This window comes from Nelumbo nucifera, chromosome 1 (genome assembly GCF_055504915.1).
Source record: "Nelumbo nucifera cultivar China Antique chromosome 1, China Antique-T2T, whole genome shotgun sequence".
NCBI classification, from domain to species: Eukaryota; Viridiplantae; Streptophyta; class Magnoliopsida; order Proteales; family Nelumbonaceae; genus Nelumbo; species Nelumbo nucifera.
Genome location: NC_142649.1, coordinates 65,991,653 through 66,007,739, shown reverse-complemented (window position 1 = coordinate 66,007,739; position 16,087 = coordinate 65,991,653). Strand labels below are relative to the sequence as shown.

The window sequence follows — 16,087 nt, the reverse complement described above, 5'->3', positions numbered from 1 at the left end:
TGTCGGGATGCATAAATATTATAAAATTTTATAAATAATGCATCAATCAAGAGTTCAAGACACATAAAATATGCATATATTATATTTTAATAATTATATAAATTATTTTTTATTTTACTATTTTTACTTTTTTACATTAACAAAAAAGTTGTCCAAATATTAAATATTCAACTGTAAATAAAAATATCAATTAATAATTTATAAAAATATACAATTTTATTTCAAAATATATCAAATTTGTTAAAATTTCTAATGCACACATATACATACATACATATAAATATATATATATATATATATATATATATATATTGCAAACTTTTAATTGCTAATATAATTATTACATCATTTATAGTTTTGTTTTTATAGTTTTTCTAAAATTAAAAACCATTTTTGGTATAAATGTTGATTAGTAGAATTGGTAGATTCTATTTAATATTATATTCCCAAATATTTTACAAACATTTTTATTTTTGTAAAAATTTAATATGTTGTTATTTAATGTAAGGTAAATTAAAATATTAATTAATAATATATATAAATATATATTAATTTTAAGTACTAAAATAATTATTCAATTATTAATTTTTTATTTTCATAAATTTCTTGAGATTAAAATCATCCTTTGATTTTAATGTGAATTTGATAAATTATTTATTCCATTAATTTATCAAATACCAATTTTAAATATTATTCTTTATAACTTTTAGTTAAAATTGTTAAATATAAATATATATTATTTATTTGGATTATATATAGTATGTAAATACAATATTTAATAAAAGTTATTTTATTTCAATCATTAACACAAGAATTAAATCCATTTTTACATTTTAATATCACGTGGACAAAAGGCCAACTACCATTTGGACATTGGTCACCATCCCGGACGCAACAAGCAACGAGGCCGAAGCTTCCTTTCTCGTCGGAGCTATTATACCACTCGCGCTGTGTGTGACGTGCACGTGACCCCAATCGTCTCTTCTTGTTTAGTAAACTAGAAAAGGATTATTATCTAAAAACTCCCCCTTCACTTCCAGAGACCCCTGTTACACATTCTGTTAGTTAGTGTTTCCGTCGTCAGTGAATCGTTAATGATCATCCCAGAAATTGTCATTAATATTTATTTAATTACCAGATTAACCCTGACCGACTAATCAACCAAATAACTATTTTTATTTTCATCTTTTATCAAAAACAAAAATGCCGTGAAGCATCAAAATTGGGCTGCTTTTGTCTCTACATGTCAGTCACTGTTACAGTCTCCGCTGTGGCGCCGGAAGATCCCGGTGCTGTTGTTATTGAAAGATCATGGCTACAAGGGTTTAAAGGGTTGAGTTTTTCCCCTGGCTTCAATCCATTGATTTTCTTTCTTTATTCTATAGTTTTTATTATTATTATTATTACTTTCAAAATCAAAATCTCCGACCAGAGAAAAACGGTCTTTGTTCTTCTTTTGGTAGGAAAAAACGACCCCTATCAATGGCAGAGAAGCTCGTAAAACTCCGGACGGACCTCAGATCTCGAACTCTCCACCATTTTCAGGTTAACTTATGTTCAAGAAACTTTGAATCGGATCGACGGCCGTTCCTGTTCTTTCTCTATCTAAGTTTGTGTTACTCTGTTCAGCTATTACTACGTCTCAATTTCTCGGCTTTGAATTTGGTTGTATGGCAAGTGCAGAGGAGGGTCTGCTGGGCGATGCCATTATTCCGAGCGATGGTGAATCGTCTCTGCAATTTCATTTCTTCCCCTTCTGTTTTTGTTTTTCTTTGTTTTCCATGCGAGATGGTGATACGAAACCATTAAAATCTGATCTGATCGGTTAAACAACGAAACCAAGGGTGAAAAAACTTGACAAAAGGACGAAGGCAAATGAAGGGATATCATAGTCATTTTGCTGAAACCGTTTATTTCCCAACGGCATAACGGCAGATAGAGAGGGGAAGGTCTGTGAAGGTATCAAAAAATGAGGGTAAGTTTAAGAGAATTGGGCGAAAGTGAAGGGGAGATTTTGATAACAACCCATTAGAAAATGGGCCAATGGGCAATGGCCATACCTGATGCTGATACCTCCCGGGTCCCGGCTACGGGCTACCCCGTCCGATCTCTGGACTCTGATGGCATTCACTCTCACCCGCTAGTTTATATTTATTTAAAACAATAATACATACAGATACAATCCTCTCTTCTTCCACTTCCTACAGAGCTCGGAAACGAGAATTCTGACCTTCTCCGACGCAATGGCTGAAGATGGTACTACACTCTTTTTTCTTCTTTTGCTGTTATAAAATATTGATTTCGTCTTTATTTCCACTTATTCTTTCTGCATCTTTGTTTTGTTGAACAGATTCTCTCGCACAGTTCCTTGCTGTTGCCGTTGATGCTGCAAAGAGAGCTGGAGAGGTGGTTCACGATCACGACCCTAAATTTTACAAGTCCTGCTTATTTTTCTTCTCTCCTTTAGTTTCTCTTTTAAATCTCTCGCTCACTCCCTCTTAAATTTCTCCAGAAAATTCGCAAAGGATTTTACCAGACAAAGCATGTCGAGCATAAGGGCCAGGTTCTTTTTCCCCAATTTTTTCTACCAGTTAACTTTTCAATTGTTTTGGCTACATATTCGGTTCTAAATTCTACATACACTTCTCGGCATTTTGTTCTGATTCAAGTCTGGGACATTTCATGCGTGTTTCTAAATTAATGATTACCTCTTATTAAGGTTACATATCAACATATCAAATACAGGGTTTATAAAAATCTCATAAATCTAGCATTTGAAGGAATCTTTGTATTTGCATGTAAGTAAGTTTTAGCCTTTCTTAATTAATTTCTCATTTTTTTCTTAAATCTATTTTCAATTTCTAATGAAGGTGGATTTGGTCACGGAAACTGATAAAGCATGTGAAGATCTCATATTTAATCATCTTAAGCAGCATTTCCCAGAGCACAAGGTGATCCCCTTTTTCTTCTTTTCTCTTCTCTATTCCCCCTATATGTATGTAGTTGACAAATGGTACGCTTAGTAACAATTTAGATATCTACTGCCAGTATTTTTGTAATATGTCTCGGTTGATGTTCCCCGTATAGTTCATTGGAGAGGAGACTACTGCTGCATGTGGTACCACAGAGCTCAATGACCAGCCTACATGGATTGTTGATCCACTTGATGGAACGACTAATTTTGTTCATGGGTTAACTGCGAATTCTACTCTACTCAATCTTTGTTTCTTCTCCTCTTCGTTTCTTTTGTTTACCCTGGTTCCCTTGTCCTTATACATGTAGGTTCCCTTTTGTCTGTGTGTCAATTGGTCTTACAATTGGAAAGGTTCCCACTATTGGTGTCGTGTACAACCCAATAATTGATGAGGTAAGGTTTGCAAATACCAGTTATAATTTTATTATCCTCTCATATTGTTCAGGCAAAATAGCAGGAGCACAATAAAGTAGCATGGCAGGTAGGCCACCCTTATAGAGTCTATTTCAGATCTAGGATCAGGGATTTAAAATTTGATTATATTGAGGTTTTGACATGGCTTGAAATGGAACATTTAATTAAAGTTTCGGTGAGATTTTAAGATGAAATTAAACTTTCAGGAAAGAAAAACCACCCTGTAATAAAAGACAAAGTTTTGATTTTATGTCTTCTTTTCCTTTTCCTTTTTTGAACTCTTCCTATTTCTTCTCAATTTTAATCGTAACTGTACTCTGTTTCCTATATTTATGTATATCACCAAATCAATCCATTTGAGGCTAGAGGTTTTATTTACTTTTTCTTAAGCAAAACAAAGTAAATTCTGGGTTAAATGAAATGTAAAATGTGATATTTATGATCTGTAGCTTTTTACTGGGATTCGTGGAAAAGGTGCTTTTCTTAATGGTACCCCCATAAGAGGTGAGATTTGTTTCTTCATCTTTAAAATGTCTTCCTTGACCACCTGTATGTGATACTCAAAGTATCAAACTAAACACAACATCATTTGAAACTATGCAGCCTCATCTCAGACTGAACTGGTGAAGTCCCTCCTTGCAACAGAGGTATTTTAATATTTTTCATGTTTTATTGCTCAAGTGACAAATGTTTTCTTATTGGAACCATGGCCATGTGGCTTCAACTTATATTTTGTGGGTTTGTTTGTTTTGTTATTGAAAAACATGTTTTTCTTTCGTGTCAAACTCTTGTAGCTTACACTAAAGTCAGATTTCAATTCATCCATTTTCGCATTCTATCTGCACTGCATTTGTTGTTACCCAACATTTTAGTGAATTAGATTAAGTAAAACAAATTCTGTTGTCTAGATTTAGTAAGCTATTGCAGTCCAAAAAGACTAGTCCACCTAGTCAATGCTTAGTTGCCCTAGGTGACTGCATCATGCATATCAACCGACTAGTCAATTGACCAGTTAAGGCTTTGATAACACTGAGCTCAAGTAGTGTTGTGTCCTTTGGGCCATTGGTCCTGCCTGAACTTCCTGCTAAAAACAATTCTATTTTCAGATTATTATGATCAGTAATGAGTTTTTTTTTATATGCTGATTTTAGCATTTCAGTTTCCAGTTATATATATTGTGAGTAATGCAACTAAGAACTACTAGAGTCAAAATGGCATGTCAATTACCAAAAAAAAAGCATTCGTCTTGTTAAGAAAAATTGTTCAGTCAATTTATGTCTTCCTTGGATGGGGCTTTTTTGGCAAGTTTTTGCAGCAGTATTGGGGGTTAGTTGGAGTTGCAATGTTTGAGGTTACTGGAATGACTTACGCGTGTATGTATATATGTACATTGTCTCTATGTATGAGATCACAGTTTGTCGTTCCCATTGTGTCCAAGCTTTATATGAATCGACTCATTGAAAACCTTTGGTCCATCTTTTTTTTTTTCATGTCAGCAAATATAGAGTGCATTCTATATTGGTTTCTGAAAACATGCGGAAAAGGCTGTATAATGATTTATTCTTGTTCATGAATAGATTGGAACAAAGCGTGATAAGATAACAGTGGATGCTACTACAAATAGAATAAATAGCCTACTGTTCAAGGTATAAATGAGTACTTGTGGTTGGACCTATTGAGAATTTTCTAAAATGTGAAACACTCATATGTATACCAATAATTCATGTTATCAGGTACGCTCCCTTCGGATGAGCGGTTCTTGTGCACTGAACCTCTGTGGAATTGCATGTGGGAGGATCGATATCTTTTATGAGCTAGGCTTTGGCGGTCCTTGGTATGGAATTGGATAATGCTTTCCTTTCTTTCTATTAGCACAATGAATGTTGATTTAAAACATGATGTGGTGAACCTATGCATTTAGGGATGTGGCGGCCGGAGCATTGATTGTTCAGGAAGCTGGGGGACGTGTATTTGATCCGTAAGAAACAAAACTCATCAGTATTATCAAGGCTCTTTTTTCTATTCTTTTTTTTTTCTTTATTAGAGTAAACGAAAATCATTCCAGAGAAGACGCATTCTTGCCTTGCCTACCGGGGCTAGTCCTCCATTATAACATATTGCCAATGTAGGGTATTAGAAATCTATCTAATAGTTCACTAGACTCCATGATCAAAGTTCAGAACAACCAGAAATCAATCTGCAATTAACAGGGTGGTTTTCTTTAAACTGGTGGTTGTCATGTGCGCCTAACTGAATGGTTGGTTGAGAATCCCGTCCTGTCAAGGATAACTCATGCTCATAATTCTTCATCTCTTTAAAATCTCAACTTCCAATAATAAGTTTGTTTTATTTGCATCAGATCTGGCAGGGACTTCGACATTACAGCTCAAAGAGTAGCAGCTTCGAACCCTCATCTCGAGGATGCCTTTGTTGAGGCTTTGAGACAGGCAGAACGAGATTGAACTACCACTCCAGAAACTACAAGTTTTCTATTTATTTATATGTATGATTTTACAATTGTTGTCCTGAAAACAGCATCAAGGTCGTATTTTCCTAGGAATTAGTGATCATTTTTTTTCTTTAATTGGTTTTTTCCTTTTACAAGTGAAGCGATTCTTGAGTGTCTTGTGCCTCCAGTTAGTAATGCTCAGCCTCATACTTCATTCCTAGTTATTTCAAATTCAAAGTGCTGTTAATTATTGTTGGATTTCTGATAGTTCTTTCAATGTTTCAACGTGCTTCCACGTGTTTCTTTAGTTCCTTGCGTATACACTTTCAACCTTATTGCGATACTGACGTTTCCAACCTTTGGTATTCTGTGATATCATAAATATATGAATAAACTGGTCATGGCAAGGTTCAAAATTTTGAGAAAGGATGTATCGAGTATCGAGATTTTAAACCACACGATACGTTTTTGTTTTTATTCATTAATTTATTTAATTTTCTGTTTCCCCAAACAAGGGAGTCTATTTAACATATAAAACCAATATTTTACCCAAATCTCTTAAAATAGGCGTGACACATTGACCGTACGAAATTCTGAACCTTAGATCTTGGATGGTATACACCTACATCAGAGCAACAGATTTCCTTTGAGGGCTTCCACCCTTGGCGGGCCATTTTTGGTTTGAATGTGGAAGGGAACCTCTTTCCTTCCCTCATCTGTTTTGGACGGGCTTAATTTTCAACCCTTTAGCTGCAGAACATGAGAGGAATTACAATATTAAGCCACTTAACCCAATCTTGGCAAATTACTGGGCGGGGCCTCAAAGATAACAAGGACGCTTTAAATGTTAGACATCGGGCATCCACGGGGCAAGAAAATAGAGTATGATAAAAGTGTAAAACGAAGCCCACGACAAAATAGGGGGGTTCTATTAGAACCCTTGCTCTTGAACCTTTTGCACATTTTATCAGAAAGTCAAGTGTGGCAACTGCCAAGATCTTGTGAACGAGTAAGACGATTGATTTCTTTTTTGTTGACGCCAATAGGCAAAAGCAAAACAACGATCTGCCGATTGGTTTCACCCGTTGGTACCTCTTCTTTAATACTAGTTTCACCCCTTGAAAAGTAACATCAGGAAAACATCCAGTATAACTGAGATAATTAATTCAGCGTCTACCAAAACAAAATTTAATTCAAGCATATATGGGTTGTGAATTTAGAGAAACTATAAATATTGAAAATGAGTAACTAGTCTTGTCTTTTAACCAAGTGAAAACTGTTCGGATCTACTAGAATGCATTTAAATTGATTAAAGAGTCAAACTATCAAATGAAAACCATGAGACGGGGTGTTATAAACTCAACCATGGCTAACAAAAATGTTGTGTAATGAAAATCTCAGGCAGCACCTGCACCCTTCCCCTTCTTCCTCTGGATCTTCTTCATATAAAACTCCAGCTCCTTGCCCTCTAAGATATATCTGTTGTAAAATAAATTCAACCATCAAGTTAGGATAGAGCACAATATCCTCGCTCACTCCCCACCCAAAAAAATCAGAGAAATAAAATCTCACCCCAACCAAAAACTAGAAAAGACGAACACACTACCAACACAAGAATGAAATTTTGTATAGAAGAAACAACGATTTTAGTGCAGAATCTGCATATAAGAGGATGCCAAACTATTTATGAAATTAATAGAATTACAAACATTGCCAATAAACAAGAAGAAATTGAAAATGTGTTAAATTTACTGAAAGTAGATTGACTGGTAGAGATTTTAATGGAAACCAGCAATTTCAATTATAACATAAATAGCAAAAAAGAACTTTCACAGCAGTTTCTTTTTTCATATGCTTACAAATCACTGACAATAATATAGCAAAAAAGAATCACTGAGATGACAAAAGTAGAGATAAAAATCCCTCCATTTAAGTCTTTTGAAATCAAATTTACACAGAATTCCAATCCAAATTTCCACATAAAATTGTCAAGCCAATTTTCCATTATTAAAAGATCCAAAACATTCAGTAATTGGTAGTCCCAAAACTCTACCAACATGCATATAAAGCGGCACACCAGCTCCCACTACAGAATGAAAAAAAAACGGCATGATTAACATTAACCACGCTGACAAGCAGACCTAGAGGCACTAGACATATTTTATATGTGACACAAAATTTGCACACCTCTGTAAGGAGTTGGGTATTTGCAATCATGCCATTTGGCTATAACCTTCTTGCTATAAAAGCCAATTTGACGGTAGGTAGCAGCACACCTCATGATTAACACTTACACAAATCATTCATGGTCACTAAAACAATGTTTCCAAGAATTCTAGGCAGTGTGGATTATCAAGGAACTCCCCAAGCTGGGTTCGGGAATACTTTTCAGGACCCAGCACGGCATGGTGAATTGGTGATGGAGGTTTGACTTATCAAAGTTAATAATTTAGTATCTCCTTCTGCCCCCTCCCACCTCCAAGATTCTAAAGTTTTTCTGTTGCAAATAAATGTCATGCAGAGATATCACATACCCATCAGCTCGACCGCATTGACCAGGCCGAGATGAAATTGCAGCTAATAAACGTCCACTGCCGAACTGCTCTTCAATGTGAGGATCAAGTTTGTGACCTTGTTGACGCTTCTCAAGTTTCCTCAGAACATGGTTGCTTTTCTTTGCCTCCTCAGTAGTAGCCTCACCGTCCTGCCAAATAATTGAGCAAAATCTTGTTCAGAAACATAAAGTGACCCATCACTAGACCTTTTGAAAGAAATAAACTCGTGAAAGCAGTCTTGTAGCAACCCCATCTTATTTTATTTCCCGTGCAGAAAAGTCAAATCATACAAATTACGAATTGAGAAGCCAATTGTCCCGCATGAATGAACTGAGAATATGGTACAGTCAAGTTGAATCAATAATATCTAATAACAAGATCAAATACTGTAATGCGGATACTTGTTGTACAGTCAGGTTGAATCAAAACGTCTTACAAAGCAATGAAACGACAACACCTATACAGAAATTCCATACACATACTTGCCTTGGCTTCATGTCCGAACCACCATTAAAAAGAAACAAAAAGGAGTAACAGATTTATTTTTCTCTGTCATGATAAAATACACAACAAGCCATAATTTTCAGTTATACAGAGAGATTAATCATATAAGAAGTTGACAACTATAATTCCATTTCCAACTTCCCAATATCAATGTTTTATCTGACTTTAATCTTAACCATTGCATTTTTTAATTCTTCTATAGGACCAAACTCCACAACTTTACTGCAACTTTTGTTGTTGTTGATGGAGAATAACGTAATTCCAAGACTCAATTTGACAACAAAAGAACAATCAAGATACGTGAAATATTTTCAAAAAATCATAAGGCGCCAGAACACATTTACGACGAGGCTGGATTTCCCCTAATATCACATGTCAGTATGTCACCACACTTACGCCCCAAAAACTTAACACCACTCCACTACCCAAGGCTTCAATGGAATAAAATCAACAATTCAAGTTCTATGATTCTATCCGAGCATAGCCCTCGGAATAAACGACACAAAAACAAATCATTAAATTGAATAAATCAAAATTAAAGTAAATGAGGCAAAAACCAGGATCCCGTACCTCTCCTTCTTTCTTAGCGGACGCGGAGCTCTTCTTCTTACGCCCGATGTCAACACCATAGTGCTGGAGGTACCACTGCTTGAAGGGAGCCGCATCGACCTGAACAATTGCGCTCTTCACCAAGGTCTGAGTACGCACCAACTCGTTGTTCGACGCGTTGTAGACGACATCCAGGATACGAGTCTTCCTGGTAACTGCCTCAGATCCCCATGAGTAATTGCCAGTGTCGAGTCTCAGGGCACGCCACTTCACGTTACCTCCTCGAACCCTAACCCTCCGAACTGTCTTGTTGCTCGATAGCTTGGTGTTCGCCGGTTGGCGCCCGAGCTCGTACCTATATCATTACAGAAATAAAAAGGAACTAATTAAAATTAATAAATCAGAAATGAGGAAAGAAAACGTATTCGTAGTTTTGAGGATAGAGATCTAAATTTCGAGTACTTTCGCTTCTTCCTCCAAGCCTTCTTTTTCCCTCCTGTGGCACGTCTCTTGTGCATTGAATCGCGAGAAATACCTGTGAAGACATAAGGTTTTTCGCCATTGAAGTGAGATAGAGAGAAATTGACACTATAGCTGAATACAAAGCGAAAGATATGAGAGATCGAAATATACCCATCTTTGCAGAGAAAAGATTTTCGGGTTTGTGCTCTGCGTTTCGAAGTCTAGGGTTTTCCCAGAGAGTAAGAAGGTAGGGAAGGAGTCAAGCTTTTAAAAGTTAAAACCCTAGTGTGCTGTTCGGGAACTAGGGTTTGCGACGGAGATCTGGGAGTTAACTGTGTCCCCTAGGCAGTAACCGTTGGATTGGGATTTTTAATCTCATTTATTGGTCTATAGACTTCAGTTAAGGGTTAATTACTTAAACATACCTCATATGTTTGTGAAAATACTTAAATGTACCCTCTATGTTTGAGAAAACTCTTAAACGTACCCTGTATTTAGAAAAACTACCATATATAAGAGATGGCCTCACCTCACATAACACAAAAAGGTCAGCTATGTGTTTGATTGTGTTTATTACATAAAATAAACACTTACTTTAAACGTTTTTTATTTTATTGTTTGATTAAGTCTATTGTAGGTATTTTAAGAAACACCCTTTACAACTCAAGTCAGCATAATAAACATTTTTTCATGAGTGTTTCGATGTGACTTTTTCACTTTGATTTGATTTGATGTATAGGATCCATTAATCAATCCAATAGTTCAAATTATATATACTTTTATTTAATAACTGATTTTCAGATCCAACGGTCCAAATTACATTCACTTTGTTTTTCATAATTTATTGATGTATATTATATAATTTATCAATTTTAAAATTTTAAAAGAAGAAGATCAAAATAGCACCATTACGGGGGAGGGGGAACATTCAATCACAAAACAAACATGTGAATCACTTGAATTATTGATGAATGATGGCTCACAATCACCAGTTTGTGTAAACAGAAGAGTTAATTCACAATCTGTTAAGCCACAAATGATGGACTGCATGAAGGCTATTGTGTCGTGCGGTCGTGCCAAGAGATTTATTGTTCTATATTTTTTTCTTGAAACAAAGTGATGGTGTTCTTCTCTTCATGTAAATCGGTCAAATTTCACTTGGAAGGTTCAGAAGGTCATGGCTTGCTCTTCCTGATACCAGAGGAGTTGCAAATTCTGTGTTATCTTAAGGTTTAGCATTTTTCATAAACATGAAACCTACCTTCCCTATTTCTTGCTTTATTTTTGGGATGGGGCGATGAATTTGATGGACGGATCTTAGTATGATCTTCTTTTTTTTTCTTAATTCATTGCAGCCAGTTAGTTAAACTGGAGGAGAATCTAGTAACAAACCTACCCTGTTTCTTATTCTTTTCTCCTCCTTCTTATATGTTTGGTAATTCTTTGGTAGTTAGCAATAAAGTGGAGGGATTGCAGTTGATCTGGAAATTGATGCAGGAGAATCTAGTAACAAACAACCATTACCTGCACCAGTCTGCTAAGGATGCATACAAATCATATATATTAGCATACAATTCGCATTCTATGAAGTGGGTTCAGTGAAACCAACCCTTATGGAAGGAAGAAAGGTGAAGATGATAAACGACAATTTGTAAGGTACTAGCAGGATCTGCAGTGTTGGATAAGTATGGTTCTGTTCTAATTTTCGGTAGAGGTGTCTTACCTCTCAGCCAAGTTCCTGTTCCAACTAAGTTGCTAACAAGTTTTGTCTTGCTTTTTGAGATATTTATCATCTTCTAATTTCTTGAGCCACTAGAGCAATCAAATCAGGGAAAGTTTTAAGTGTTGCAGAGCAGCCTAAAATCAGGCAAAACACCGAACTAAAAACAGAGCAGAACCTTGCGATGAAGAACGGTGGACGAACAACTTAGAAATTGGAAGTTAGAAGTGCACCTTGCCGACCATGAACAGCGGACGAAGAACAATCACCTTGCCGTTGGAGAACGGGGGATGATTCGCAAGCCGAAGAACTGCGGACGAAGCACCTTGCCCATGGTTACAGAGCTGCAAAAACAAGGAGAGATATCACGATTTGTTAGGAAAAAAAAAAACACCTCGCCGGGGGCAAGGCGGGGGATTAATGGGTGTTCTCGGCGAGAACTCCACCGTCTGCGGGTGGCGTCCACGGGCTTCAAAAGAACGTTTATTGTGGAAAGGTAGATTCGCGTTGCACCGGATCAAAAACTCAAAACGCCATGTCAGATGACACATCATCGCCATCGGTGCGTTTCGTGAAACGGCCAATCGTTGGGAGAAGTGAGAAATTCTTGCTTCCCCCAACGGCTCCTTTTGCGAAAACCAATGAAAATATTGAACTTTTTTTCAATAAACGCTCGTACGCTGAGTGGCATCGTTTTTTCAATAAACTAAACGGAACTAAACATCCCTAAAATCATTAAGGCCATTTCACAGGATAAATTGCTGAAACCTCCCTAAAATTTATGACTATTGTTGAAACCTTTTCGGAAGATGGGTAATTGTAATCACCTTTCCTGAATTTTCTGGTATATTTGCAAGTAGACCTCCTCTTTTAGAAATCTTTAATAAGAGGCACAAAAATGTCTAAAATGCTTATGCAATTATTATTGACATTGGATACTATAGAAAAGAAAAAAAAAACAATACAAACTTTATAAATAATAAAAAAAATAATGAATTTAAAATTGTAGCTTCACATTTTAGTGAATGATATGAAGGGTAAATTTAGAAAATAAATCAATTTCAGAAAAGAGATTAGAAGGGGTTTGGACTAGCAATTCATATTAAGAGAATATTTAGAAAATAAATATTTTGGTCAAAAATAACTATATGGTATTTCAGACTCTTTTTAAGGATTCTAACAAAGAATATATATATATATATATATATTCGAGCCGGCTCGCGAGCCTCACGAGTCGGATCTCTAGTAGGCTCGAGCTCGGCTCGTTTAATAATTGAGCCACTGAATTGGGCTCGAGCTCAGCTGAAACTGAGCCAAACCAAGCTCGAGCAGCTCGTGAAAAGCTCGGCTCGTTGCCACCCCTACCCACTATCGAAGGTTTTAAAAAGATGGGCCCTAATCTTGGGCCTCCCAGTCCACAAAAAGTATGTGATCTCATTGACCCAACACAAGGTCATGGAATGAGGATTTGATTCCCTCCATTACGGGTGGGTTGTATGTAAGGGAGATCCTTATGATAAGGCTTAATGAGCAAGCTTTAGCTGATAGGTTATTCGGGTCCCTTAACCACAAGGGTAGGTTCAACATGAAGTCAGCCAAATTCCTTGCAAAATCCCAAACAGAAGAGAAGGATTCCTCCTCTATCCTTACAAACCTTAATAAACATCACTGGAAGGAAATTTGGCAACTTCCTCTAACTCCAAAGGTAAAACTCTTCATTTGGAAAAGCTTGCTTGAATGCCATCCCAACTCTCCAAAATATGGCCAATAGGAAAATCATCTCAAATCCCATTTGTCCAATTTGTAATCAAGAGGAAGAGTCCATCTTTCACTCTTTGGTTCAATGTGGCCATGCTAGCGCTGATGGTTTGGAAGTTCCCTTGGATTAAGAACCCAAAATTAGAACTACTCTTGTTTTAATGCTTGGCTTGTTTCTTGGATGGATTCTCAATTTGAAAATAAATTGGATAAAAATGAAAACCCTTGCTTGCATTACAGTAATATCTTGGATCATATGGAACAATAGGAACAAAATCATTTATGAGGTTGATCCCCCATCTCAGTCTAGCTTCTTGTTTGTCTTGCACAGGAATTTGATGGAGATTATTCAAACTTCCTCAAAAAGATCAATGCATAAATGTGTAACTGAGCCCACCTCTCTGCCCAAGTACATCTGGGTGCCTCCAAAAAGAGGTGTATTCAAGATAAACTTTGATGTAGGCTTCATATGTCCTAGAGCTTCTTTTGGGATTGTTATTGAGGACTATAAAGGTCTTTTGTTGCATGGTATTGAGGTTGAGGTTCTTGCTCTGAAAGAAAGGCCTTAAAGCTTGGTTTAAGAAGGGTTTGTTTTTGAATCTTATTGCCAACCAATTTTCAATTCTTTTTTAATCAGTGATGAAAACAATATCATGTCTATCTTCTTTTCAATACAAAGACATTTTAGACTAGGTGAAACCTTTGGCTCCCTTTTCATTCTCTTTTGTTCCTCGAAGCGGAAATGCTACAGCTCAACTTTTGGCTCATCGACGTTTTTCTCATGCACAAGAGTGGTTGGAATATAGTCCTCCGTAGCCGGAGGAGGTCTTGGATTTTTTATAAACTTCTTTTTAGGTTGTAGTTTTCCTGTTTTCTTTTCTTTTTCATAGATTCTGTTTTTTGGTTGTTGTTGGGTTTAGTTTGTTTGTTTTCTTTGAACGAATTTCTCTTATTCACAACCAAAGTCCTAACTTTATCATATTTGGACTAGAATGGTTGGGCATGAAGGCTGAATGTTATCACATCTTATCATTTGATGTCCTTCTCCCTCTCCTCTCACTAAATCCAAACACTTTATATAATGCCGATTTCCAATCCATTAAATCCAAAAAATCTTAGAATAAGGTCTTAACTCAACCAACTTCCACTCCATCTTATTAACACCTTTCACATGGGCACACTACTGGGTTCTCTATTATTTGCTGTAATCGTTGCACCCACAAGGCATCAAGTAGTATGCCCGTTTGGAGACTAATGCCTTGTGGGTGCAAGGATTACATCCAATAGTATGCCTATCTAGAGACCAATACACAGTGCAGATGCAAGGATTACAAGAAGCAACTTAGAACCCCATACTAGAATTGGGATTTGCTCCTCACACCAGCTTCATAACCACATCCCACTGTATACTGGGAACATCTCCCATGAAAAATAACATACAAGAAAGAAGATGCTCTCGATGTGTTCTTTTGACAAACTTTGAAGTCAGTGTGAGGACCAAATCCGGACTCCCAATTTGAGGAATAGCCCATCGTCGTTCTTGTCTAATCCGAGGAACTCAACATTTCAAATAGGGCATCTTTTGAAATGTGGAACCTCATCTGTAATCCCCTTGGCACCATCCATGTGTTTGCCATTCTGGTTATGATCCAACGAATATTTAGTGGTATTTGCATCAAAGAAGAAGAAAAAGATGGGAAAAAAAGAAAGAAATATTATAGCATATTTTGAAAATTTAATGAATAGTCAGGATACTTCTGACTTAACCTTAGGAAAGTTAATTAGGTACACATAAGTTGTTTTTAAAAGTCTAAGTAGTTTCTTAAATGTACAAGGTAATTAACCCTTTAGTTAATTAAAATTTTTGGGTAAATTTCTTAAACCTCTCTTTTGTTTTTGGAAAATTTCTTAAATGTGTTTGGTGTTTCTGACGATTGTTTAAACCTCCATTGTGATTTCCATGTAACAAAAAACATCCCACAAAGTTCAAGCTACAATGGCATTTACATCCCTTTCAAACATTAAAACAACGATGATGCCATACTCTCCGAAAGTTTTAAAAACCCAATTTGCCCCCATATGACAAGGTTGAATTAATCAAGCTATTGAGATTGCTAAGATCAATCTTTGTGGCAAAGGGCTTCTTGAAGTTGAAGATACAAAGCTAAAGCATCCAATTTTAGAAACCCATTTGTCTAAAACATATTTATTTGGGTAAATGCATTTGTTTATATTCTTTCATTAAAAAAATTTATAGATAGGTGAGACAATTTTCCAAAATATCCCTAACTTTTGTGTGTTAGTAAGGGCATTTAAAAACTTGCCTAAAAAAGTGGCCCAAAATTTTACTTGAATATAAAATGTACTTTCCATGGGCCTCACAAAAGAACTTGGGCCCATTAACCAACTTTCCCCTCATTTGTATAGTGTGAAAATAACAAAAGCTCAAATTGTTTTCAGTTCCAAATCATGCAATTCAACAAACCATGCATTATCTAGGTGGGGTTTTGTTGATAAGGGGGAGTTACTTCTCAAACCCCTAAGTTGGTTTTTGGGATTCTTGTTGAAAAGCTTGGATGCTAATCCGTGTTTCAATTTTCAGCATTCTAGGAAAGTTTAGGTAACACTCAAATATCACTATTGTATATCTATACTACTTTAAAAATTACCAATAGCCTCAAGAATATTTATGGAATTTTTTT

General features: G+C 36.1%; 2 protein-coding genes across 5 annotated transcripts; one reads left to right on the top strand and one right to left on the bottom strand.

The window, feature by feature from the left end:
• Positions 1–1,188: 1,188 nt before the first annotated feature.
• LOC104594191 (inositol monophosphatase 3-like) lies at positions 1,189–6,095 on the top strand. 4 transcript variants are annotated; one of them, XR_016083610.1, is made up of 16 exons: positions 1,191–1,332; positions 1,464–1,545; positions 1,630–1,722; positions 2,208–2,256; positions 2,351–2,406; positions 2,513–2,563; positions 2,871–2,951; positions 3,088–3,191; positions 3,283–3,367; positions 3,838–3,892; positions 3,992–4,035; positions 4,966–5,034; positions 5,122–5,222; positions 5,310–5,366; positions 5,518–5,645; positions 5,748–6,095. XR_016083610.1 is itself a non-coding variant. In XM_088899937.1 (15 exons), the coding sequence occupies exons 1-15, from the start codon at positions 1,244–1,246 to the stop codon at positions 5,848–5,850; spliced, it is 1,065 nt and encodes a 354-aa protein (XP_088756063.1). In that variant the 5' UTR covers positions 1,194–1,243; the 3' UTR covers positions 5,851–6,095. The 4 variants fall into 4 exon arrangements, 3 of the variants coding, with proteins under 3 accessions (XP_088756065.1, XP_088756063.1, XP_088756060.1); XM_088899937.1 differs by lacking the exon at positions 5,518–5,645 and having other exon boundaries at positions 1,194–1,332; positions 1,684–1,722; XM_088899934.1 differs by lacking the exon at positions 5,518–5,645 and having other exon boundaries at positions 1,194–1,332.
• Positions 6,096–7,002: 907 nt separating this feature from the next.
• Positions 7,003–10,207, bottom strand: LOC104594192 (small ribosomal subunit protein eS8). Its single transcript, XM_010254378.3, has 5 exons — positions 10,079–10,207; positions 9,908–9,980; positions 9,467–9,800; positions 8,372–8,541; positions 7,003–7,316 (listed from the first exon to the last, which is right to left on the bottom strand). Exons 1-5 carry the CDS (start codon positions 10,080–10,082, stop codon positions 7,235–7,237), a joined length of 663 nt encoding a protein of 220 aa, XP_010252680.1. The 5' UTR covers positions 10,083–10,207; the 3' UTR covers positions 7,003–7,234.
• Between the last annotated feature and the right edge of the window lie 5,880 nt (positions 10,208–16,087).